The sequence below is a fragment of the Pecten maximus genome, chromosome 8 (genome assembly GCF_902652985.1).
Source record: "Pecten maximus chromosome 8, xPecMax1.1, whole genome shotgun sequence".
In the NCBI taxonomy this organism is placed as follows: Eukaryota; Metazoa; Mollusca; class Bivalvia; order Pectinida; family Pectinidae; genus Pecten; species Pecten maximus.
In genome coordinates this window covers 8,549,853-8,575,787 of record NC_047022.1, presented here as the reverse complement: position 1 = coordinate 8,575,787, position 25,935 = coordinate 8,549,853, and the positions used below count along the sequence as shown (strand labels likewise).

The window sequence follows — 25,935 nt, the reverse complement described above, 5'->3', positions numbered from 1 at the left end:
CGTCTATTGCTAGACTTCGTCTCACCAACTGCAGTCAGTGATCTGAAAATACTGTTGTATACTATATATTGATCTAATATATTTGGAAAAGAAAATATACAAAAGAAAGAAAGCATTAATGATATATTCAATCAGTTAGGCTTTTTAAACCATAGCTAATGAAAAGCAAGCTAATTTGAGACAGAACCTCAAACTCGAGGAACGTACCAAGGCATCTCCTAATATAATTGAAATATCTTTATCGGAATGGTTGGTACTACCTTCATGTCTTTGAGAAGTTGCACGTCTTCTAGGTATTTGTGGTAACTGTCACATGCTACATCACCCGTGTCACTGTTGTCCACGTGACCTTGATGGGAGAACGTGTCCCAGATACTTAATCCTTTACCTGTTCGCAATTAAGATTCAGCTGTCAATTCTGTAAGTGTCTTTGTTCTTGGTATTATCAGCGGCATTATTTAATATCAAAACAAATAAAATGCCTTATACTTATAATCAATATAGTAAACAACTTGCATCCGATATGTGTTATTGATATATTTTGGTTTCAATTACGGGTGAGGTTTCCACATGCGTGGTTTCACTCATATACTATGAGCAGGAGCATAGACATTTTCTTGTTTCCCAATTTTTTCGTCAACAAATTTACACTCTTTCTTTAAATAACTCAATGAGCTATTAATACAGTTCTATTTTGGATACCAATTTCGTTCGTCTCTGACAAAATGATATCACCGAACCGCCATTGCATCTATACTTATAATTATCATATAAGATACTGTTGTAACATGAAAATCATCTCAATTTGGACACTAACAATTTCAATCAGTAGTTTCCATTATGGCAATTACGAATTATAAACAATTGACATCTTTGGAAATATTCCTTACCGTCTTCATTCCAGGCACCCTCAACTTGGTACGCCGCTGTCGCCGCGCTCCAGGCAAAATCTTTCGGGAATGTTCCATAGTAAAATTTACTTTCTCCTGCAGAAGGAACTGGTTTAAGTTGAGGTTTGATAAAGCCATTGTTTTGAATAAGTTTTCGGAAGTACTGGGCGGACGCCTTGGGGGTCCTTGGTCGATCTGGATCAGTGAAGTTGACATAGTGGAGGCCAAATCTCTCAGTGTATCCCCGCGCCCACTCAAAATTATCCATCAATGACCAGGCAGTGTAGCCACGTACATCAACATTGTCTAGATGAATAGCTGAAACAGCAAACAGCCAGATGATATGCACTATCATGAAACACGATAAAACGAACTTTCATTGTCGCCTGTCAATGTTTGAAGTCACGTGAGCCGGAAAAAAAGATAATAATAAAGACCCACACAAGTGAATAACAGTTAATAGATAAGTTTATGCAAGATACAAATCTGCAATATATAGCTGTTTTACAGTTTTAGACATCGCTAGTGATATTGTGGACAGGAAATTTGGAAACTCAGATGCGAAGTAAGGACTAGACCTGTAACAGATTATCGAATATAGATTGGAATTAACCCAGTCATATATCACTTTGCGGGATTTTGGTTATTGGATTAGTTTGTTATCATGTTAAATGATCCAAGGTAACCCAGGCCTACATTACCTTTGAGGACTTCATTGATGTAGTGTTTGTAATAGTCGATTCTGTGCTCGTCCAGTAATGACCCGTTCCTGTCAGAAACTCCATTTTCCGTTATATAGATAGGTACATCTTTGTACTGATCCTTTATCCAATTCAGCATCCGGCGTATCGCAGTAGGTGTTACTTTCAACCAATCAGATCCAGACCTAGCAAAAAGTGATGTGTCTCGGATGTAAAGAATAATTTTCCTCACACTTCCTGCACCCAGCTTTTTAAAACACGGAGCTAAATGTATCGTTAACCTCAAAAGAAGGTTCGTAAATCTTCTTTATATTGCGTAAATGTTTCCAGGCGACATTTCAAACCTACTTATGACTCTTTGTTATGCTATAGGCCTTTTGTCGTAAATCTAGGACAAAAATGCAGATACATTGTAATCGTTAACTGACCTACGTATTAGTTAGTACAATTTTATTTTCGGTCAGGATTGATTTTTGTCATTTTTTTCTTAGAAAGCTATGATAACTGAAGTGTTAAAAATTGCATTAATTATCAATAGAATGTATAAATTGTGTACCCGAGCCAAGAAGGGTCTTTTGAGATTTTGACGTCCATGTCAGAAAAATAATCACGAGGCACTGCCGGGTATACATAGTGCTGTGTGGCGTCTGAGGTGTAGAAATTGAGTCCAAGGAAATCCGTAGAGCCTAGAAATTTAACAACAGCATGTCTGTTCATTGTTGTTATGAACTATTTCGTATTATTAGCTCACCTGGACCGAAGGTCCGGTGAGCTTATGCCATGGTGCGGCGTCCGTCGTCCGTCGTCCGTCGTCCGTCCGTCAACATTTGCTTCAAATCGCTACTAGTCAAAAAGTTCTTATTGGATTTTGACCAAATTTGGTCAGAAACATCCTTGGCAGAAGGGGATCAGATTTTGCATAAATGGTGACTCTGACCCCCAAGGGGCCTGAGGGGCGGGGCCCAATAGGGGAAATTGAGGCAATTCCTTTAAATCGCTACTAGTCATAAAGTTATGAATGGATTTGAACCCAATTTGGTCAGAAACATCCTTCAGGGAAGGGGAACAGATTTTGCATAAATGGTGACTCTGACCCCCAAGGGGCCAAAGGGGCGGGGCCTAATGGGGAAATAGAGGTAATTCCTTCAAATCGCTACTAGTCATAAAGTTATGAATGGATTTGAACCCAATTTGGTCAGAAACATCCTTTGGGGAAAGGGAATAGATTTTGCATAAATGGTGACTCTGACCCCCAAGGGGCCTGAGGGGCGGGGCCCAATAGGGGAAATTGAGGCAATCATTTAAATCGCTACTAGTCATAAAGTTATGAATGGATTTGAACCCAATTTGGTCAGAAACATCCTTCAGGGAAGGGGATCAGATTTTGCATAAATGGTGACTCTGACCCCCAAGGGGCCTGAGGGGCGGGGCCCAAAAGGGGAAATTAAGGCAATTCCTTTAAATCGCTACTAGTCATAAAGTTATGAATGGATTTGAACCCAATTTGGTCAGAAACATCCTTTGGGGAAGGGGAACAGATTTTGCATAAATGGTGACTCTGACCCCCAAGGGGCCAAATGGGCGGGGCCTAATGGGGAAATAGAGGTAATTCCTTCAAATCGCTACTAGTCATAAAGTTATGAATGGATTTGAACCCAATTTGGTCAGAAACATCCTTTGGGGAAGGGGAACAGATTTTGCATAAATGGTGACTCTGACCCCCAAGGGGCCTGAGGGGCGGGGCCCAATAGGGGAAATTGAGGCAATTCCTTTAAATCGCTACTAGTCATAAAGTTATGAATGGATTTGAACCCAATTTGGTCAGAAACATCCTTTGGGGATGGGGAATAAATTTTGCATAAATGGTGACTCTGACCCCCAAGGGGCCAAAGGGGCGGGGACTAATGGGGAAATAGAGGTAATTCCTTCAAATCGCTACTAGTCATAAAGTTATGAATGGATTTATACCCAAATTGGTCAGAAACATTCTTATGTGAAGGGGAACAGATTTTGCATAAATGGTGACTCTGACCCCCGTGGGGCCAAAGAGGCGGGGCCCCATATGGGAAATAGAGGTAATTCCTTCAAATCGCTACTAGTCATAAAGTTATGAATGGATTTGAACCCAATTTGATAAGAAACATCCTTTGGGGAAGGGGAACAGATTTTGCATAAATGGTGACTCTGACCCCCGAGGGGCCAAAGGGGCGGGGCCCCATATGGGAAATAGAGGTAATTCCTTAAAATCGCTACTAGTCATAAAGTTATGAATGGATTTGAACCCAATTTGGTAAGAAACATTCTTGGGGGAAGGGGAACAGATTTTGCATAAATGGTGACTCTGACCCCTGAGGGGCAAAAGGGGCGGGGCCCCATATGGGAAATAGAGGTAATTCCTTTAAATCACTACTAGTCATAAAGTTATAAATGCATGTTGTAAACTCAGAGAGTCTGGACTTCATTATTTCTTTAAAGCAGTTGGGATCCCCACGCTATAACCATAAATAGCATTGTTTGAGGTTAACAAACAAAAGGAATTGAACATGAACATTATTTTGACATTTGGTCAAATCGAACCAGGTGAGCGATACAGGCCCCATGGGCCTCTTGTTATATTTGGTTGGGAAAGGTAATCACCTATTTATTCATCGACGAGTGTCAAAGCAATGTTCATAGAAAAACATATACATGTTTGTTTTCATCATACAGTACTAGACACAACGGCTATATGTACATATGGAGTATTTGTAACAATCGTTATCAAATAAATGAAAATACATATGTTTATGACAAACGTGAATCTGGCTCGTATTCATTTAACTAGTCAAATACATTTACACACATCTCAGGTAAATTAGTTTTAGAAGCCCAAACGTTTTTTTTTTTTTAAACTTATATTTTAGACATACAAAATGTATTTTGATATTCGTAATGAACAATACCTTGTACATTCTACTAGATTCAATTATATATTTTGTTACACAATTTCAGCGAAAGTATTGAATGATCTAAACCAACGTTTATACTCGAGTATTAATATGGTTAAATTGAAGACTAAATGATAATGATATTAATTTTGTGAAAAAAATTACATTATCACGTTTCGTGTACCGAATAAATGTAATCGGCGATGGGTCGATCTGGTATGCATGGGAATAGATGGGAAAAGTAAAAAAAAAAAACATCAGGAAGGATGTAATACCAAACAAACTTTCTCATTTAAAATGTTCTAATGTAGCAGAAACTCCCCCAGAACATCAGATGTGAAGTGCAATTAGGTTATGACTAGTTTGCATTTGTTTAAAAGCTTCAGCAGTAATACCACATTCACGTCTGACAGTAGATAAAAAAAGCCTTACAAAACCTTGATTAAAGGAGTTTTTACGACGGATTTTGATATCTTACTTAACATTGAATACTTGTTATTATCGGGAAAAGTGCATTTTTCTTGGTTTATTTTGGATTACGATTACTTACCCTTTAGATATTGTTTCTCCTCTTCCGTAAATATTGGAAGTCTACTGTGTTTAAGATTTTGTGCGTCACTTTTGTTTGCAATCTGACTTTTCATGACATCCGGGTAATCGCCGTCGATAATGATTGGATGCCCGAACCAGCCTAGATAAAATTGTAGAGCGCGCTCGCTGGCCTCAAGGTCAAGGCGACTGCCCTCCGACTTAGGTACAGTCCAGTGACAATTTAATGTGATGCCCACGGTCCCTGTCAAATTAAGAATTAACTAAAATGTTGGTGACTGTTATATTCCTCATATGTTGCAAAAATACATACAAACCTTTAAACCATATGAAGATGTAACTTAATCATCGACACCCGAAAATATCCGAACCGAAACAAAACCACTTTTTCATACCATTTTGCTTTATTAATAAAAAAAAAAGTTAATTTTGTATGAGCTGGACTCTTTCCTTGAGCCCCTAATGTCCCTTTACTAAATTATCGCTAGCAATTATATAGCACATAGGCAAGGTGTCCACAATAGGCCGCGAATCTCAAATACTCTTTAGGACAGTTTTGAAGTAATGAGATATGCTGTTTAAGCTTACGTATATTAAGTATATTTATTTTAGTTTATTTGTTTACCTACAGTTGAGTGTAGACTAAAGGTTACACAAAGTGCACTCCGAGTGCACTCCGTTTGGACTCGGAGTGCACTCCGTTTGGACTCCAGGTAAACTTGGAGTGCACTCGGAGTGCACTCCAAGTTTACCTGGAGTCCTATCAGGCCCCAATCCTACCTGGGTCCACATGTATCACATGTACCTGTAACCAAGTATATATATACATAATGTTTATAGATAGATGTATACTTTTATACATTTAGACTCCTTAAACATGTAACAATAAAATATGTGTTACTGTTTTATCTTTGTATATATATCATCTTATTATTCTGTTGGTTCATTTTTCGTTGGTTAACTAACAGCATCTAATATAATTGATTTTTTCTATTAGTTAATCCTATATAAAATGAATAGATCTGGCACTTCGTTGAAAAATGTATGATAGCATTCCTTTGATTTGAAGAGTTTTAACAAGCCACGTCACTTAGTAGAAAATTGGCAGTTTGTGGTCTCTCAAAATGTAGAGTTTGATTGTGTACTGGACATAACTTGTACTCGAAGTACTAAGTACTGTTTTATATATATTTCAAATATTTTTCTTCCAACAGTTTATATTTATCTTAACATACAATAAAAAAGAAAGTTGTTCGTTTTTTTTATCACCTTGATAGCATATTTCGGATCTAATGTCTAATTTTGATTTACAGTTTAACATCAGATTGACTTACATTTCTATTTGGTAAACCAACTTTATTTTTTTTTGGTTATACCTGCCTCATTAAATCCAGGTCCTACATGGAGTTCTTTTAACAGTTATATAAGATATATACAATCCCCCCTAAGTTGTTTGTGGTCTCTTAAAATGTAGAGTTTGAATGTGTACTGGAACTATCTTGTACTCAAAGTACTACTGTTTTTAATATTTCAAAAACTTTACTTCCAACAGTTTATATTTTTATCACCTTGAAAGCATATTCCGGATCCAATGTCTAATATTGATTTACGGTTTAACATCAGACTTAAATTTCCATTTGGTAAATCAACTTTGTTTTGTTATACCTGCCTCATAAATCCTGGTCATAAATGGAGTTCTTTTAACAGTTATATAAGATACAATCCCCCCCCCCCCCCCCCCCCCCCCCCCCCCCCCCAACTTCCAGGTAAAAATTTACCTGTATATCAAGCATGATTACAGGGGCGTGGAGAAAAGACAGACTTACACTGACCCCAATAATGACCCCTTCCTCCAAGTTTACCTCATAAGGTGTGAAGATCTGGACAGGTGTACACATGGTCATCTAACTAGAAAAAGACGCCCTTAATTGTTAGATGGAAACTGGTCATCACACCTTACCTTTACCTAGCCCGAGTTTCCTCTGGCCCTGACACCATATGTCTGGTATGGTGTCGGGGCTAGCGGAAACTCAGGCTGACCTATACCAAGGTCATATAGAATATAGGTACAGACTTGTGACGGTCGATGTCTGACACTTTTGAAATGATATGATTGTCCATTCCTATTACAGTATTAAAAACAAATATTTGAAAAAAATTTCAAACTGGTATTATTACTTTATGTCTTTGATATTATAATGGAAGCATGTATAGAGTATTAGAGGTCAATATTTAAATCAACATAGATTAATATAATTTTCATGTTTGAGTTAAATAAATACTTATCAAACATTCCATACACCAAATGCAGCTGGCCTTATGTCATTTTTTTTAAAGTTTGAACATTTAACTTTATGATTTTATAATTGGCTTGAACAACCATTGTACATTCATGAACTGTATCTATTACATATAATGAATGAGTGACACATATCATGATAGATATTGACTGAATGGGAATAGAAAACGATGTAGTTCCAACAGGTCAGTTTTACAGGTAAATGGTACATATGTTGCCGTGTCCAACTGCCCTTAGGCAAATTTTACCTCAGGCTCTATAATCTTATTTCCTGGATGAGAACAATGTGTACTAATTACGGGTATAAGGCTATAGGTTGGTTTGGGAAAAGGTGCATTTACATTCATTATACCATTTGGAATTACACTGATTTTTTTTTACTTTAATCTCTTTCTTTACAATTATTTTTTTAAAGCAATGTCTTTATATTTTTGAATATAACAAGATAAGAACTGCATCATTTCTTAATTTGATTTGCATTAATTTTTTTTAAACTTATATCATTCAACATTGTACCTCTACATACCGGACACCTGCATAAACCAGCCAATACATTTGGTCTCAATGACTTATGGTTTAGACAGATTACAATGTAATAAATATAAGAAACAGCTTATTTTTACTTTCTAATTTCAGTATAGAATGACTTCATTTCAATAGAGTTGGTCTTCTTAAACCTGTTAACCAATTTGTTAATAGTTTTACTACTTATCTTGACATGTCCACCTTAATTACACTGGTATTTCGTTTATACATGTAATTTTGGAGAGCTACAATCCTTTCCTTCAAGTCAGGAGATAATCTTACTGTTCTGTTAATTGGCCTGAGGTTATACCACTGTGACCCTGCTTTGCACAGCTTCATCATTTGAAGCCATACAGTGACAAAATTGACACAGGTATTTCTGTGAACCCAGGACAGTACCTGTAGCTGGCTCCTAAAACTCACCTGGCACAGTTATCAGGGGTGTCAGGCCAGAGTCAGTCATGCATGACCAATAATAATAGCAATTAAACAGATACTGTCATTTATTATGGGTAGTCCAGAACTACATACTTGTGTGTACGTTATGTCAGAACATTAATTTAACTAGGTAATGCTCGCAAATATGTACAGTTGTAAATGTATATTTTTCTAATGAAACTAAAATGATTGTTTATTTTATAATTACTTGCCTGAATTGAGTACATGTATGTAGAGAATGTCTTATTAAAAAAACCACATAATTCATTAAATCCTGTAAACTTTCAATAACATATATAGATATATTATCTAAACTTCCTTTACAGTCATGATATATGTACAGTAATAAATATTCTAATTGAAATAATTTTCAATTCCTTAATCAAATGAAATACAATTTACTTACATCTTAATGAAATATGCAATAATAAGCAATTAACTTTCATAGAAACCTGATTATAGCATAAATTGTATAACTGTCTTTTATGTATCTTAATAAATATAAATTTAACATGAAGGCATTATTACCATGTATTAACAATAAAAGAAATATTCCTAGTAGACTAAACAAATGTTAATAGTAATATTAACAGAACAAAAGTCATTTGTAAAAATATATTTATTTATATGTAAATTATATTAAAAGCATCAAAGTATTAATATATATATATATATACATGTATAGTCTGACTATAGAACTGGGGTAGGCATGGTGTCTTATAGAACTCCAGGTAGACTCAGAGTCCACTTGGAGTGCACTCCAAGTTTACCTGGAGTCCAAACGGAGTGCACTCCAAGTCCAAATGGAGTGCACTCGGAGTGCACTTGGGTGTAACCTTTAGTCTACACTCAACTGTATGTTGTCAATCGTAATTGCCGAAAAGGGGTATTGATCAAAATAAATTTTGGTGACATTGATGGCTAAATGTTGCTTATGATTACAAATGAATTTAATAAAAAAACAATTCAAAGATCAAATTCAGTGAATAACTTCAAGGATTCCCCATGCTTTGCATCCAAACCTTCTATGTCATGGTCATAAATATTTGACCACTAAAAAAAAATTGAAACAAAAACCTAAGCAATAAATCTTGCCTTCTTACCGTTTTGGGATTGACTGAACTCATCTTGGTAGACCTTGTAAGCCATCCCGTGGGCGCGGATAAGGTTATGGCCAGCAATGTAAATATTGTCCCCGGGGCTCACGATCCCCGGGGCCATACTTCCGTACCCATACCCGTATACGGACGACACCCAAGGCTCGTTCAGGGTGATCCAAATCTTTACCTACAAGTAATACAAGTAAAATATGATATCAAAATGATAAATCAGTAACTGATCCTCGTGCAAAACTCAAAGGCTGGAAAGAACTTTAATTACGTCAACATGAAATTTAGTTCATGCAGGAAATTGAAATGCCTCTCTGGAAGCAATGGAATAAATTCGAAAATATTATTCGAAAAATGATTAGTGATAAAATGACAATACAACAAAGTTTAATATACTACGTAATATACTACATTACAACAAAAAATGATATAATTTCACCGCGTTAATTGACAGTCTGAGCATATGAATGTAGGATTGCATCATTGTATTTACTCTGTCTCCGAACGTCTTGAAGGCTAGTCTGGCGTAGTCGGCAAATGCGTTAGCTGTTGAGGGGTTGAGCCAGCCTCCATCTTGATCTTGTAGAGTCTGAGGCAAGGTCCCAGTGATAGAGTGTGACCATAGGGGTGATCCGAGCCTCCAACAGGGCGTCGATCAGCTGGTTGTAGTAATCCACTCCGGCCTGATTCACGTGACGCGTTGTACCGTCTGGTAATATTCGGGGCCACGACAGGGAAAAACGGTAGTGTGTCACCTGGGTTAAATTAGATATGTACTCTCTGTATCTTTATATTATGTCTATAATAAACCAAGGAACAGGATATGTATCACATGCATGAAAAGATGTACTCTGCACAACTCTACAGAAAAAATTACATATCAGAATAAATTGCTTATTGTCTCATTTCGGTTAAAATCATTATTTTCAATGATGTAAAATCCGTAACATCAAAGAAGTATCGCCAAACGAGACAATAGGTGCAGACCCCTTTTGGAACCTGGTTTAATTCTTATCGTATTTTTTATGACTCTCCACATAAATCTATGTATTGCTCAGCTTTTGCCGTTGTCTTCAATTCAGTTGGTTAGAATAACATTTCGTTTTCTCGGAATTCTCGCGATGTTGATGTGGTACTCTGCTATCCATAAGTTCTTAATAGCTTGCAGAAAATGTCTTGAAATACAGTAATTTGTTTATGTTAACTACTTAAAGTAATGTTTTATATATTTCCATTATTTATCTCCGGTCAAAAGAAAATTTTGTATATTCACACTTCCCGATTTGCTTATGATAATTCAACAAGTCCAAAGAGGGTGTGTAGATTTTTTATGGTTGGCAGTGTATTTCATTTTGTGAAAAGTTATATTATACCGAGAGGAAGGGCAACCAGTTTACCTTCATGTCCTTAAGAAGCTTGACGTCGTCCAAGAACTTATGGTAACTGTCACACGCTGTATCACCTGTATCATTGTTGTCAACGTGACCATGGTGACAGAACGTGTCCCAGATACTCGGACCTTTACCTAAACACATTTAAAGTGTGTCTAAAATCATGTATCGTCATCATTGAGTAATTTAGATAAAGATGATACCATATATATGAACTCTATGCCAACCTTTTTCAAAGGTAGAAACTCTTGCGTTTATTCATGGGAACGAATTAATTGATTTCCGATATTGCATAAAAGGCAAATATCTTTGAATTACCCTTCTGTGTTAGCAGTGTTTTTACGATCAAAATACAATTCTTGAGTTGACAAACAGTGGTCTTCTATCTGGAATTGTGATTCTGTTATCTCATCTACAAGCAAATGAAAGATTCAACTTATCATTTATCCTTTTCGTAAATATAATCAATTTTGACACTTTGTGATCAGAAATATTTATTACCATCTGCCTGCCAACCACCCTCGATCTGGTAAGCTGCGGTTGCTGCACTCCAGACAAATCCTTTTGGGAATGTTCCGTACACGAATTCATTTTCCTGTGCCATGGGTCCCCGACCAGGCAGGGAAGGTTTGGTAGCTTGGGTTGGTCCGAAGAAGCCATTATTTTGGATGAGTTGTCTGTAGAATCTGGCAGACGCCTTAGGGATCCTTGTACGTGTTGGATCACTGAAGTTGACAAAGTGCAGACCAAATCTTTCCGAGTATCCTCTGGACCACTCAAAGTTGTCCATCAGTGACCAAGCAGTATACCCACGCACGTCAATATCGTCTAGGTGAATAGCTGCAGTGATGTGGTATCACAATAAGTGACCAAGTTATACGACTGTTTGAACGTTGTGTTATATACATTTTGATTTAAAAAGATAAAGGAATTTTAAAAATAAAATATTTCTGTTATAAATTATGTACATCCTTATAATCTAAAAAATATTCAGCATTGACACATATTACGCTTGATCCTGAGTTCGATAAGATTCCAAGTCAAAGTAAAGGTAGTCATAGTTGGTGATTATGATGCTATAATGCCGTCACAATATATCACGTCACGAATTAGCTTTATTTACGACGACACGTCAGATAACTCAACCAGTGATCCGTAATATGTGATATATTATCAAACTATTATCTACCTCACAACTACACTAGTTTCGCGATGTCAGATTAGAATGGATTCCTTACATCTGTGGCACGATATCAGATTTGAAGGATTTATTTCATGAATTATCACATTGAAAGGTGTTATTGTTATTGTTGCTGATTTGGCTACAGATAATAAATCGGCATGTTTCGTCTTGTCTGAATGACCTTAGAGAAGGTGACATGATACTTGGAAGGGCTTTTTTTTTACACAATACATGGACATTTATTTGACAGTACCAGCGAAAAGTCAGAAGGAATAGGATATATATATATCGTATTGATATATCACTATAAGATCAATATGCAATGGTTTACCACATAAATATAATGTCATAACTTTTTATTTCTAGAATTAAACTTAATCTCTACAATCATATTGCATATTTTCAAAGTCAATATAGAATCTGTCCTGAATCTTAAATCAGATAAGGACTGCGGAGAAAGCATTTGTAACTTATTTATTTTCTTGTAGGCAAAACACATAATATATATCAAATTTATAACAAACTTAAAGAAAAGCATGCAGGCATGAGGTTTAAGCCAGTATATTATCAAGCGCTGATGAAGCAAATGACGCTTATATTACATCCACACCTGGTCATATTCCTTGCCGGTTCAATTTTTATATCATTTTACTGTACAGCTTTTGTCTCCCAAACCACATAAGAAAATACAAAAAAATAATTGCTGCTATAAAACTAGCAACATTTGCAAACATCATGGTATTATAATGTAGTCTTCAATGTTCCTTCATTTAACATTACCTTCGTTCGATTGTTTACGACTATGTTTGTTTGTCACAGATAAATAATTGATGAAATCCTTCACATTACCGAGGTATACTTGTTCTTAAATTGCTGTGCCCGGTCGAGTTTTTTGCCATTTAGACAAATTGTTAAACTGTTCGGATTTGCCCAATTTCCATAATGATAACTTTGAAACATCTGTATTTTCGACGTATCTTGATGTTTATTTGTTATGAGGCCAATCACAATTCAGTTCCATTTATAGCTACTGATATTTCGTGGTATCTCCGAACAGTACAGGCATAATCGTGATTATACAAAAGAGTTCTAATATTGAAAAAGCAGCAAAGAAATTTAACACTAATTATGGACAAATTATAAGTTACTTGCGACTGTTCAGTTATGGCTGTGGTCTTTCAAAATTGTACTTAGTGATGTAGCTTTCCTTGATACATCCAACTTTATAGAGTATTTAATGAGTGCTTGGGATTGAAATGCAACAATAATTATATCACTTGAGTCACATCAGCATTTAGAATTTAAAAAAAAATGTGTTGTGCTGTCCGATTAGTTTACATTTTACAATATATTACTATAAAGTACCATACAAGTCTGAAAAAAAGCAAAAATCTCTCGCGAGGTTCTTAAACTGTCACGTTAAGCAGAGTTATTTCCAGCAGTTATGGACTAGTTTTCTAGAAGCAAGCAACAGACAAATGGAATAGCCATGGGTACCAGCATATCTTTCTAAATTCACAATCAAAAGATAGTCCGCTCTTTTGATTGTATACCATATTCGATTATGTGAGTAAAACACTGATTCAATATTTAGTTATTAATCATAAATTCACGCTAAGTGATGTTTTAAAGTTCTTTATTTGATTGGTTCAATCGTGACTCATACAGCACACATTGACAGTTTAAGAGTTATCCTGGAATGTTTCACAATATGTAAGTGAAATAGAATGTATAGGTTGATAAGTGAGATAAATCCTTAATACATCGGCGTCGTCTGTCATTAAAATATCACAAAATATCTTTCAAATGTATATAACCCTCATTTTTAAACATAAAGTTAATAATATAACTCTAAAATAATATGGAATGTAAAGGAACGTTTACTATACTATGAATCCAGAAGTTGAACACATAAGGACTACTACAAAATACATCCGATACTCCTTCAAAAATGCACACAGTAAGTTAATTATATTTTCGTTTCACTTTTTTTTTCAAACTAGGACAGAATAAATAACTTTTTTGTGATAATTTCAAATATGAGATTTTTAAAGGTTTTGAATTTGAGTTACAGATTGACGCTGAGCATGAACTGACCCGAAAAAAATCGCCGACATCAACGTACAGTTTAGCCTAAATACAACCGCCATACCCGCGAAGACCATTTTGACGAGATTATATATAAAAATTAAACATGCGGAGGTAGTTAAGTTGTTGAAATTGAAAAAAGTGCTATTCAGGCATATATTGCTTGAAGACTGGAGCGGCCTCTATTTATACATTTTTTTTATGTATTTATAGGCGATGAACCGATCGTCGATTGATCAAATTATTGGTGTTTATCTGTTCTCTACAGAAATATGTTCATGATCAACTGCCGACAGTTGTACACGGGTATTCTTTATTAATATGTGGCATTTTCCTCCAGAACAGAAGCAGTCATGGGCATATTGAGGTAATTGATGTGTATTGTATAGCAGCAATGCACGTTAATAATTATTTCAATTATTTATTTATCAAATGATATCTGTAAATGCATATATAGTATTCGGTAATATAAATATTGCTTTGCATTGGTGCATAATAGATCTTTTACTCCAAACATTTATTTCACTATTATTTTCCTATAGATTTGATTTCGTGTCAGCTTATCGATTTAACACATAAAGATACAGTATACATGTTTAAGCCATAAATACAATTTCACAAATTTTTGTACGTGATGAATTATTTTCCCTCCCAGTGTCTTCCAGAATTCTGTGAATCGTGGATATGTTTTACATAAGATAAGCTTATATATTATGGCAAAGTACTCGTCAACAGTCCTAAAATGAGTCCAGTGATGAGAAGGAATGAAATTTGGTGTGAAGAACTTGTTCCAGAAGCACCACGGTCCTCTCTTTTAGGAGGCGGAGTTGGTGTTGTGGGGACTGTAGGTATTACTCTGTAAAAGCCATTGTCTTCAATAAGATTTCGGTAATAACTGGCTGAGGCCTTGGGCGTCCTTGGTCTTGTTGGGTCAGTGAAATCGACATAGTGAAGACCAAATCTCTCGGAGTATCCCCGCGACCATTCAAAGTTGTCCATCAGGGACCAAGCGGTGTAACCACGTACGTCAACTTTGTCTACGTGGATAGCTGCAGAGAATCAGTTTCAAAATAAAACAGCGATAACAATATATGCATGCACCCCCTTAACTCCATTCAACTGTCTTTCTATGGCCATGCCATTTAATTCTTAGTGCTGATGAGGAGCAAATTTTAAAAGCAGGCAATTTAGGTTTAGTCAATCGTGAATTATGAATTGACATTTTGTAATGAAACTGAAGTATATATATTTTTTGATAAAATGCTTCACGCTGATTAATTATTTCTGAATTCGCCGTAAATCTAGGGTTGGTCACTTTGTGGTAAGAAACTTTCGAACATGAAACAATATTTTAATATGATCTGATGATATTGACAGAAAGGCTTTATATTTATTCGAAGTAGAATGTAGAAAAATAAAATGTCGTGTGAAATAACTATTTTCTGAGAAATGTTCAGGTGACATTGTTTTTGAAATACAATGGTATCAAGCTCAGTAGTTTTACAATGCTTTGGGAAGAAGATCTTTTCGAAAGCACAAAGCAAATTCAAAGCAAAACAAAGCCAAAAGAAGCACGAAGCACCAATTTAAGCCATATCTAACTAACTCGATAGTCTGGTATTTCCGGTGAGTGCCAACACATTTTCAGTTTTAATAAATAACAGTTTTTCATTCCATCTAAAGTAATACGATGTACTTACCCTTGAGAACTTCATTGATATAGTGTTTGTAATAGAAGATTCTATGATCATCAGACAGGGAGCCGTTTCTGTCCGAGACGCCATTCTCTGTCACATAAACCGGGACGTCACCATAGTGATCCTTAATCCAGTTCAGCATTCGGCGGATTCCAAACGGAGTGACCGTCAGCCAGGAAGACCCAGATCTTGATTTGAAGAAAAAGATAATTAATTGAATAAGCTAGGGTATGCATTACATTGCACTTTCGCATTTTCAATATTATGCTGTCATGGTAGATTTGTAAGAAAGCGTTACACAGTTTTTAATATGTTTTGTTTAGTTTAACAATTCGCAGCAATACCTTGCTGGTCGGACAGAGAACATATAATATTAAATATATTAAAATGTAGCTCTAGGTCTGTCTCCATTACTAAATGAGCGGAAAATAATTTATTGCAGAAAGACTACAAAATGAACCCTATAAGCATAACAAGTTTTATAAGGATTTGACATGAATATTTACCCTAGCCAGGACGGATCTTTAGACATTTTTACATCCATATCTGAGTAGTAATCTCGAGGATAGGTTTCATCCAGGTAATATTCCGCAAGATTGGAAGTGTAGAAGTTTAATCCTACGAAATCCGTGGCTCCTGAAATTAAACATGCCGTTGGTAATATAAAAAAAGTTTCGTTTATTACATTCATCTTCAGCTTAGAGTAAAAGACTTTTAGTTACTGGTGCATTTTTTAGGGGAACTTTGGAATTTGTCTGCTCTTTGTCAGTGACACAACTTTCACTTATATTCTAAATTCTATTATACATACAATGAAAAACTCCCAATTCATTCAATATTTGTATCATATTACGCTGTTTGTCATACTGATATTTTGCAAAAAGCGGCACATTTTACTAAATAAACTTAAACGTTTAATATTGTGCATTACGGCTTTTTCGAAACACAATGATTGATTAGTATTCAAATATAAATTAATCATTTACAAAATTAACCTTTTTCAATTACCATAATTTATATCATCATCCGCAAATAACGATCAATAAAACAGAGTGAACTCTCTCAATAAGACACGACTTTATAATTTAGATATTTCTACTGTTTATTACTTCTTACCCTTTAAATTCTTTTTCTCCTCCGGTGTAAACTCTGGCAGTCTACTTTTTGTCAGATTTTGTATAGCACTTTTGTTTGCGATCTGCATTTTCATGACGTCTGGGTAGTCACCGTTATTTAACACTGGATTAATAAACCAACCGAAATGGAACTGGAGCGCGCGCTCGGCTGCCTCTCTGTCGGATGGAACACTCTCACTTTTGGGTACTTCCCAGTCACAGTTGCAGGTAATGCCCACCTTTCCTAAAACAGATATTCCCACATATGCACCGCTAAGGTGAAAGTAACATGATTGTAACGGTAGCAAATATTACGGAATACCTTAGCTAATAGTCAAGGTCAATATCACTTTACCTATGAAACCAAGTTAACTTTAAAGAAATTCATTTGATTGCTTTTAAGTTACTCGATGTTTGCCAAATTAGCAGATTAAATTTTTTATCCGAGATCTAGTTGTCAATTTTCAAATTAAGCGAGGCTTGATAGTTTATATGATTTCAAAGGCAAGCTAATTACTCTGTCAATTATTAAGACCCTTTGAATATAATTTACATCTCTTCCATGCAAGTAATTCACTGTATCCATACCATGCTGCTTCTGCTTGAACTCGTTTTCATAAACCCTGTACGCCTTGCCGTGTGCCCTAATCAGATTGTGGGCAGCGATGTAGACCTTGTCCCCGGGGCTGACGATCCCGGGGGCTTTGTATCCCTGCCCGTATCCCTGGACCGATACCACCCATGGCTCGTTCAGGGTGATCCACGTTTTCACCTAGAATAATAATTTTATACTCATTATGAAGTAGCACGAACATTGTTTTTAATTATGAAGTGTCACGAATATTGTTCTTGATTTACTTCCTTTGGGTGCTATTCGAGTCAAGGTAAACTTACTGAAATCTTATGTTTAGCAGTCTTATGAGAATGATGTTGTCAGTTAAGTATTGTGCTTAAAGATTCTAGACATAAGGACGAACTTGTTGAATAAAACATATTTTATGTTGTAGACCGCCTATCATAATGTGTATGATTACCCTATCTCCAAACTCCCGGAAAGCAAGCCTAGCGTAGTCGGCAAAGGCGTCAGCTATTGAGGCGTTGAGCCAGCCACCGCCTTGGTCCTGTAGAGCCTGAGGCAAGTCCCAGTGATACAGTGTGACCATTGGTGTGATCCCAGCGTCCATAAGGGCGTCGATCAGCTGGTTGTAGTAAGCTATGCCCAGCTGGTTCACGTGGCGAGTGGTACCGTCTGGTAGTATTCGGGGCCATGATAGGGAGAACCGGTAATGTGTCACCTTAAATTTTAAGATATTCATATAAAAATGATTTAAATTTCAAAATAAAATATAATTAGCACTTTAAAATACCTCGTGACATCAATGCTATCATAAAACATAAAATGCCATAAATATTTATAGAAACTACGCTAGATTGTCAAATAGGTTTTGTCATCAAGAAAAAATACTGATCTTGTACAGTTATAATACTTTGTTTCTATCGCTGTGATGATTTACAAAGAGCGAATGATAACCAATATCGATGAAGGCAGGTACATTTTGGTATCAAAACAAGTGAAGGGAATGCTACAGGTATGATATATCGTATTGCTATATCTTTCAACTTCATGGAATGCGTTTGACAAATCTAATTATGCGTACAGATGTGAATACGATGTTGTAACATTATCAAAGAGAGCGATTAGATTTTTAATGGAACAGCACGTGATCGCATATAGACCAATTTGCATCTGATACAAAATGAAAATGTAATAATGGCATGTATGCCTTCTCCTTCAATACCTTCATGTCTTTGAGGAGCTGGACGTCATCCAAGTATTTATGGTAACTGTCACATGCTACATCGCCAGTATCATTGTTGTCCACGTGACCTTGATGGGAGAACGTGTCCCATATACTTAATCCCTTACCTGTAATTACGATACAATAACACGTAAAGACGGATTAGGGAAAACATATATAAACTCTGAAAAAAGTTCAGTTGCTTGAGTTACTGTAACAAAGATGATAAATAACAGACTAACATGATAACGAAATATAAAAGTGTTCGTCCCGTAAAGAAGAAACAAACAAAAAACAAAAATACCACACACACACACACACAGTACATCGTACCTTTCACTGATGTATCAAAATGTATGCAATGCTATTTAAGAATAATGATGAATTACCCTTATCTAAGAGTAAGATTTGCACAATATTGACATAGTTGTGACTTTATCATTTCTTCTCTTTCTTATTATTGTAACTCGCCGTCACGAAGTCTAGTGGGAGCTCTTACTATATTCTGGTGCTTTAGCAATTTGTGTTATCTTTTTTTGATAGATAACAGTGTAGTGTGTAAATGGGGATACTGATTAGGTAATTCACACATGTTTCTTGACGAGGCCTTAACACTGAAACCTGCAGTGTATCGCGAACATGAAGGGCGGTCCTTAGATGAGCATAGATATGACGTTGTACAGGGGTTAGGGAAACTAATTAGTTCCAAAACAAATTAGAGCCCGGCTTGTTACAACGGACCATCGTGTATATCTATGGTCGATGCTTTAACCATAGTGGACTGAGCTCTCCAATTTTGCTTCTATTTGTGTGAGAAACAGCACTTGACATGAACAATATCATCATACCTGCATTCGTGAAAAAGACAAATGAGCGGACAGGTAATTATGATGGAATGGCAGCCAAGGAAAACGCTATATGCCACGACAAAAAAAAAACGGTATAGAACCTCGTCCTTTTGTATAGAAAGAATATGCATTGTTTATACTTACCATCTTCGTTCCAGCCTCCTTCCACCTGATAAGCCGCTGTAGCAGCACTCCATGCAAAGCCTTCTGGGAAGGTTTCATACAGAAATTCGTCCTGGTAGGGCAATGGGTCCAGATCCTTGTAAAATCCATTTGCTCGAACTACGTTCCGAATAAAACTTGCGGACAATTTCGGTGTCCTGGTCCGGCGAGGATCTGTGAAGTTAACGTGATATACTCCAAATTTCTCTGTGTAACCGGCGCCCCATTCAAACTGATCCATTAGAGATGACACGGAGTAGCCCCTAACATCACATCCATCAAGCTTGATAGCTAAAATACAAAACCGACAATTAGGTTCAAGGTCACAGTCGAAAGAAAATGTTTTAGGTTAATCAAGGAAAATAACTAACATTTAAACTAACTATAAGATTAGAAATGAGTTTTGACACATATAAAGTATTGGAACGTATTTTTGAATTGAGGATGCACTACAATTCAACTATGTTTTATCTGCTTGAATTAAATCGCATATTGGTGAATCGCTAAATAAATACGATTTCACAGACCTTGATATCATTTTGACCAAAAGATATTTTGATTTTATTAATATCCGAATTTAAATAATTTAATTGCTGCGTAGATATTAATGCTTCAAAAAATTTTCAAGTTCAACAACTTACCAGATTACAGACTCTATATGTATTCATTTATGTTGTAGCGCTTTCCAAGTACTAGGTAACCGTTCGGTAATTTTGATCTAAATAGTCAACCTTGTTATATATATTCTTTTGGAATAAGGTGTGCAATGCTAGCACTGATTTCGTTTGGAAAACTTTATTCCTTATCCGGGTGAGTAACTTTATATTTGGAAAGAACCCTTTTTGTAGAACCAGTTTTATTCGGGACATATCAGACACCATGATACGATTTGGAATACACTCATTCTTCCTTGAATTCGTTCTTTCATCTTTGACATGCAACTCAAGACAGTGGAAACTCTTTGTTAAAAACGTTACCGAACAGTTTTATTTCAATGAGTGGTGCTATAAAAGTGAGAACAATTATCTACTGAAGTGCTATACTAGTATACACCCACACATTGGCACAAATCCTCTTTGGGAATTGAGCTTGAAGTATCCAAACCTAACGTGGACAATAGCGGAATTAATAAAATTATCGTATAGGACAGAAGCCGAAAGAGTAACTTGTAAATTGTGTCGAAAAGAAACAGACAACATAGCAAAGCATTTTCTTGTGCAATGTCCATATCTATTCAGCAGTAGAGATGTGCTATTGGAGCATGTTGTTAACACACTGAAAGTTAGTGATTACGTTAAATTGGATTCGCTGGAAGAAGATGAGCAGTACTTGTTTCTGTTAGGAAGTAGAATGGTGATGGATATAGACGATAGTGAGTGGGAGAACTGCATCACTGGAGTTGCGCACTGCGTAGAACAGATGCTATTTGAAGTTAGCACTTTTCTTGAGGCATAAATTTCTGTGTTTGAGATACCGGTGACACTGAATTATGTAAATAATCTGCAACGCATATAATGTAGCAATGTAACATGTATATATCATGTTTTCTTTACTTTATTCATGTTAATTAGTTCACTGATAAAAGACATGTAATCTCAAAATTGAGGAAATAAAGAATCTGTCTGTCTGTCTGTATAGAGTGTCGTCGAAATGCATTATCATTCTTGAAATTGTAACAGCTTGACATTTTACCAGTAGATCTGCAGTTCAGGAATTAACACATTTGAAAAGAAAAACTGATTTATTTTGAACAAGCGTCTGCTTTGGTTATAAGAGAAGTTATGTCAGTGGCCAATCGATCACTTAGGTCACTCTTATTTTTACAAACCTTTCAGGACTTCGTCGATGTGTTCTTTGTGATAATTGACACGATGGTCATCCTGGAGTGACCCATCCTTATCCGACACTCCGTTGTCCGCAATGTACACAGGCACACCTGGGTACTTATATTTTATCCAATTTAACAGTTTCCTCATGCCAAACGGTGTCACGCGTAACCATGACGACCCGCTCCTGTGTTCAAATATAATAAAGCTTGAAATGTTTTTTACGTAATTTAAAGAAAAAATATCAGATAAAACAACATCTTTGTTTACTTTCCAAGCATTCCTTATCTTTTTCGCTTTGAACGATATAGTTGAATGAACACACAGTAAAGTACGGAAATACAGAAACGGCAGGTAAAATAAGCGCATTATATATTCACTGTCTCATGATCACAAAAAGTAACAATGGATGGATTTGGAATGGCATAAGATTTTAAAACTACAGCCGAGTTTAAAAATAGCATCACTCTTCGCAAATGCTTCATAATGTTCAAAGCCATTAAATCGTAGTATTGAGACTTTTATGGAAAGGCTATTTCGGTAGGATTTTAAGGTCATTTTTCGTAATTTGTATTTTAAGGAATCGCAAGGTCGGATATTACGATAATATTTTAACTGCTATTGACAAGGTACTGCAATTTTTATTGTGGCTTTACCTCATGGCTGACTAGTATTCACATGTCAACATTTAGGTATATCTACGAATCTATTCATCTATGTGTATTCGTGAAATAAATTAATATTGTGATATAACAAAGAGCTACACTTTTTTTTTGAAAAACTGTTTATCTAAATACTTACTCAGGCCAGCTTTGATTTACTTCTGATTTGAGATCCTGGTCGTCATAATAACTTGGTGTTGACGGTGGTTGTTTGGAATTGCTTATTAGCTGTGACGTGTAGAATTTGACTCCCATGTGGTCAGCCGAACCTGCAGTTTCGATTAGTATCAAATACAACTTAAAACTTCATGTAGATTATAAGTTCAACAATATTAAAGTAAGTATGGAATTTTACCTAAGTAAAATATCTATTGAGGTGGGGAAAAGCACATTTTTATACATATCACATGTTTCGTTTGAAATTTTGGACAAGAAGTTTAAAGTCTTCCCTTATCTCTCTTGTACATCGTTACATATTTTACCTTTGATAGTGTGTACGAATTGTTTCCCTTTCTAATGGTTGTAGCATCATATTACACCACTATATTTACTTTTCAAATATTTACAATTCGGAAGTCAAAATTGTCGGTCATTTAAAACGGAACGGTTTGGCAAATGTCATTTCACAATAACAGAGTGCAACTCGTAAATTTCTTCTGAGTATCAGTGTGGTACAGAAACCGGCAAATATTGATCAAAACGTAACTATAATCCCTATATAATGGTCACTTTATGTTAACCGATTCAAATTTTGTATTTTATACAATCTGTATCATTGTTTTGATACTGTAAATAAGCTGTTTCATTCAAAAATTGTTTTAAACTATTTAATCTTTTTACAGTAGAAGTAAACATTGATTTTTTTCCGGCAGGATATTTGGAAAAGTAATAAAAAAAAGTGTTGTTTCTGCTTTCAATTTACAACATTTTTTGGCAACTCTTTTCACTATGTTTGTAATATGTCACAAAATAACCAATCAAAAGTATCAACATCTCATACTGATCATTAAGAAGCCAGTCTTACCTCGAATCATGTCTTGTTCCGCAGACGTGAACTCCGGTAAGCGACTCTTTGTAAGGTTCTGGAGTTTACTCTTCATGCTGATCTGTGCTTTCATCACTGGTGGGTATTGTCCGGTAAGGAAAATCGGGTCGGCGAACCATCCAAGATTGAAATCCAAATACCGCTCTGATGCAAGCACGTCGAACGGGTTATAGGTCTGTTTTGGCTCGGCCCATTTTACATGTAATGTGATTCCAATCTTTCCTGTATTTTAAGATAATATAAAAGTATTCCCAATTGTAAGAAACAAACCTAAAATACGAAAACTGATAATGAATATTTTGTTTGCTTTTATACAGAATATACATTCAAACAACTCTGGCCCTCAATTTACATTAATGGCATCATACTGAACATAATAAAAATTGAACTTTGTGACAACAATGACCCACAAGGAGTATTTACTGTAATGAGTTGCATCATTTCCATTTTAGACAGCTAATGACATGGAGTTGTGTATTGCAGGAGTTTGCGTATTAGAATGTTGTATAATTGACGCTTGACTGGGTATATTTAGTAACAATAACTAGCACATTATCAATCAAAGAGCTATATATAGGTCGAAGGAACTTAAGCAACCGGGATTGATCAAACAGTATGATCGAGAAACGCCGGAGGAGCCGGAAGGAGTGTATTTTCGCAAATTAGAGTGTAGTTTTAGGAACCAACACCAAGAAAAGAGAGAACACGGGAAGATCTGGGACTTTGGGACGTATCTGTGTTCTCAGAATTTTCTAGTGGATTTCTATTTGTATGTTTTCCTTAATATGGGATGTATACTTCACCAGTACCTAGTGTGTTCTGTGGGATTGTGTGAGACACCATAGTAAGTGCTGAATGGTTGATTCGGACTAGGATTTATGTGTATCATGACGTCATTGATGTGTACATAAAAGTTTGAAATCTTTGAATAATTTGTTTGGGTTATCACTGCCGTAGTCACATTAATTCCTGGACTTATATAGACAAAGTTTCGTATCCGAAAGAAACGCTACACATCACTTTATTTTGAGGGTAATATAAGTAATGCCTTCTACGAAACCTATTTCTTTGTTAAGTTCTAGCGATAAACATCAGTATGAAGAGGAAGACAAAAAAGTTAATCTTGATAATACATTTCTGACACTTACCTTTCTGTGAGGGTCTGAAGTCTGTATCATACACTCGGTAAGCTTTTGCGTGCGCCTTAATAAGATTGTGGACGGCTGTGTACACTTCAGTGCCTATTCCAGACACGCTCGGAGGTGACGTAGCACCAACGTATCCAGATACTGCAAATGTGTGGGGGTCATCAATTGTGTACCACATCTTGACCTGTGTGCGAAGGCAATTTTTGTACGATTTAACTGTGAATTAAGACCATTTAATGTGATAATCTTCTGTATTAAAACATTTCATGACATTTAAAGTGAAACGGCCATGGCATCTAGCACATTCAGATATTCTTTACTGTTTGTATTTCATCGTCATTTTTATTTTTCAAGAATCTATTTGAATTTCAGAGTAGACAAGTATGTGAAATTATCATTAGAGGGTCAAATAAACTTCAATTTCAAGAACTAAAGAGTCCACCTTATCTCCAAATTCCTGGAAGCAGATCCTGGCATAGTCGACAAAATAATCGACCATTGACTCATTAAGCCATCCTCCATTGTTTTGTAGTGCCTGTGGGAAGTCGCTGTCGAAGAGTGTGATGACAGGCTGGATGTTGGCCTCCAATAGGGTGTCTATTAGGCGGTGATAATATGCCACGCCCGCGTCATTTTTGTTGCCTTTTGTACCATTGGGAAGGATCCGAGACCAAGATAGAGAAAACTTATAGTGCGACACCTGGCAAAAGAAAATTTGAATAGTGCTATATTAATTGGATTTGATAAGCTAAAACAACATGGAACAAAATCAGTCAAATATGCCACAAGGGAAATAAAATAATATTACTTGCAATGAATAATCCTTATATTGTACTTAACTGTATCCTAAATGACTCGTTAGATATTTCAATGATGAGTTCTGGTTACTAAGCGCATTGCATTATCAACACTGATATAATATCAGTATTTCTGATTACAGATATTTCAAATATATTTGTCCCCACCGGTGATATCTTGAGTGGAATAAGAGATATAGAATGTGCTGTAAAGGAAATTGAATATTTCACAAGCATAAGGAATCAATGCAAAGTATTTTCATCTAACATTAAATGGTTTTAAGCCTCACTATGAGTATTGCACACTTCGCAAACTGTCATCATATATTCAACATAAAACAAATCTAAGTACTTCAGAAGCTCAAGCTTGTTGAGTGTAAGTTGAAATGGAGTGAAACTATATTTACTCAAAATGACTTTTTATTCATATAAACACATCTTTGCAAAGCATAAATATAAAAGAGTGTATGGAAAATATACTGACGTATACTTTTGTATAATCCTTTCTCGTACAAGCAAAATGTTGACACATTTATGACCTTGAAACTGATGTGATTAATTTCAAAGTGTTAGCAATACGTACTCATTGAGAAATGCATCCTGATGAAGATTTAAAATATCATGTTATAATAGAGATACCAAGGATATATTATGAATGTGAAATAACAAATTATCTTGACAAGCGTTGCTTTTAAAATGTAATCAAAAGTTTTAATCTTTAGCTGTCTCTTTATTA

The 25,935-nt window shown here is 35.7% G+C and overlaps 1 protein-coding gene across 1 annotated transcript in view; it reads right to left on the bottom strand.

Annotated features, from left to right (window-relative positions):
• Positions 1-25,935, bottom strand: part of LOC117332095 — a 68,184-nt gene that overhangs the window by 17,786 nt on the left and 24,463 nt on the right. The window contains 23 exon segments of the mRNA XM_033890980.1: positions 261-388; positions 891-1,208; positions 1,592-1,776; positions 2,148-2,277; positions 5,069-5,311; positions 9,433-9,616; positions 9,932-10,036; positions 10,038-10,193; positions 10,836-10,963; positions 11,331-11,669; positions 14,814-15,149; positions 15,801-15,985; positions 16,304-16,433; positions 16,914-17,156; positions 17,501-17,684; positions 17,947-18,207; positions 18,712-18,839; positions 19,704-20,012; positions 21,550-21,734; positions 22,349-22,478; positions 23,234-23,476; positions 24,403-24,586; positions 24,845-25,102. Coding sequence (XP_033746871.1) covers positions 261-388; positions 891-1,208; positions 1,592-1,776; positions 2,148-2,277; positions 5,069-5,311; positions 9,433-9,616; positions 9,932-10,036; positions 10,038-10,193; positions 10,836-10,963; positions 11,331-11,669; positions 14,814-15,149; positions 15,801-15,985; positions 16,304-16,433; positions 16,914-17,156; positions 17,501-17,684; positions 17,947-18,207; positions 18,712-18,839; positions 19,704-20,012; positions 21,550-21,734; positions 22,349-22,478; positions 23,234-23,476; positions 24,403-24,586; positions 24,845-25,102 — 4,692 coding nt within the window.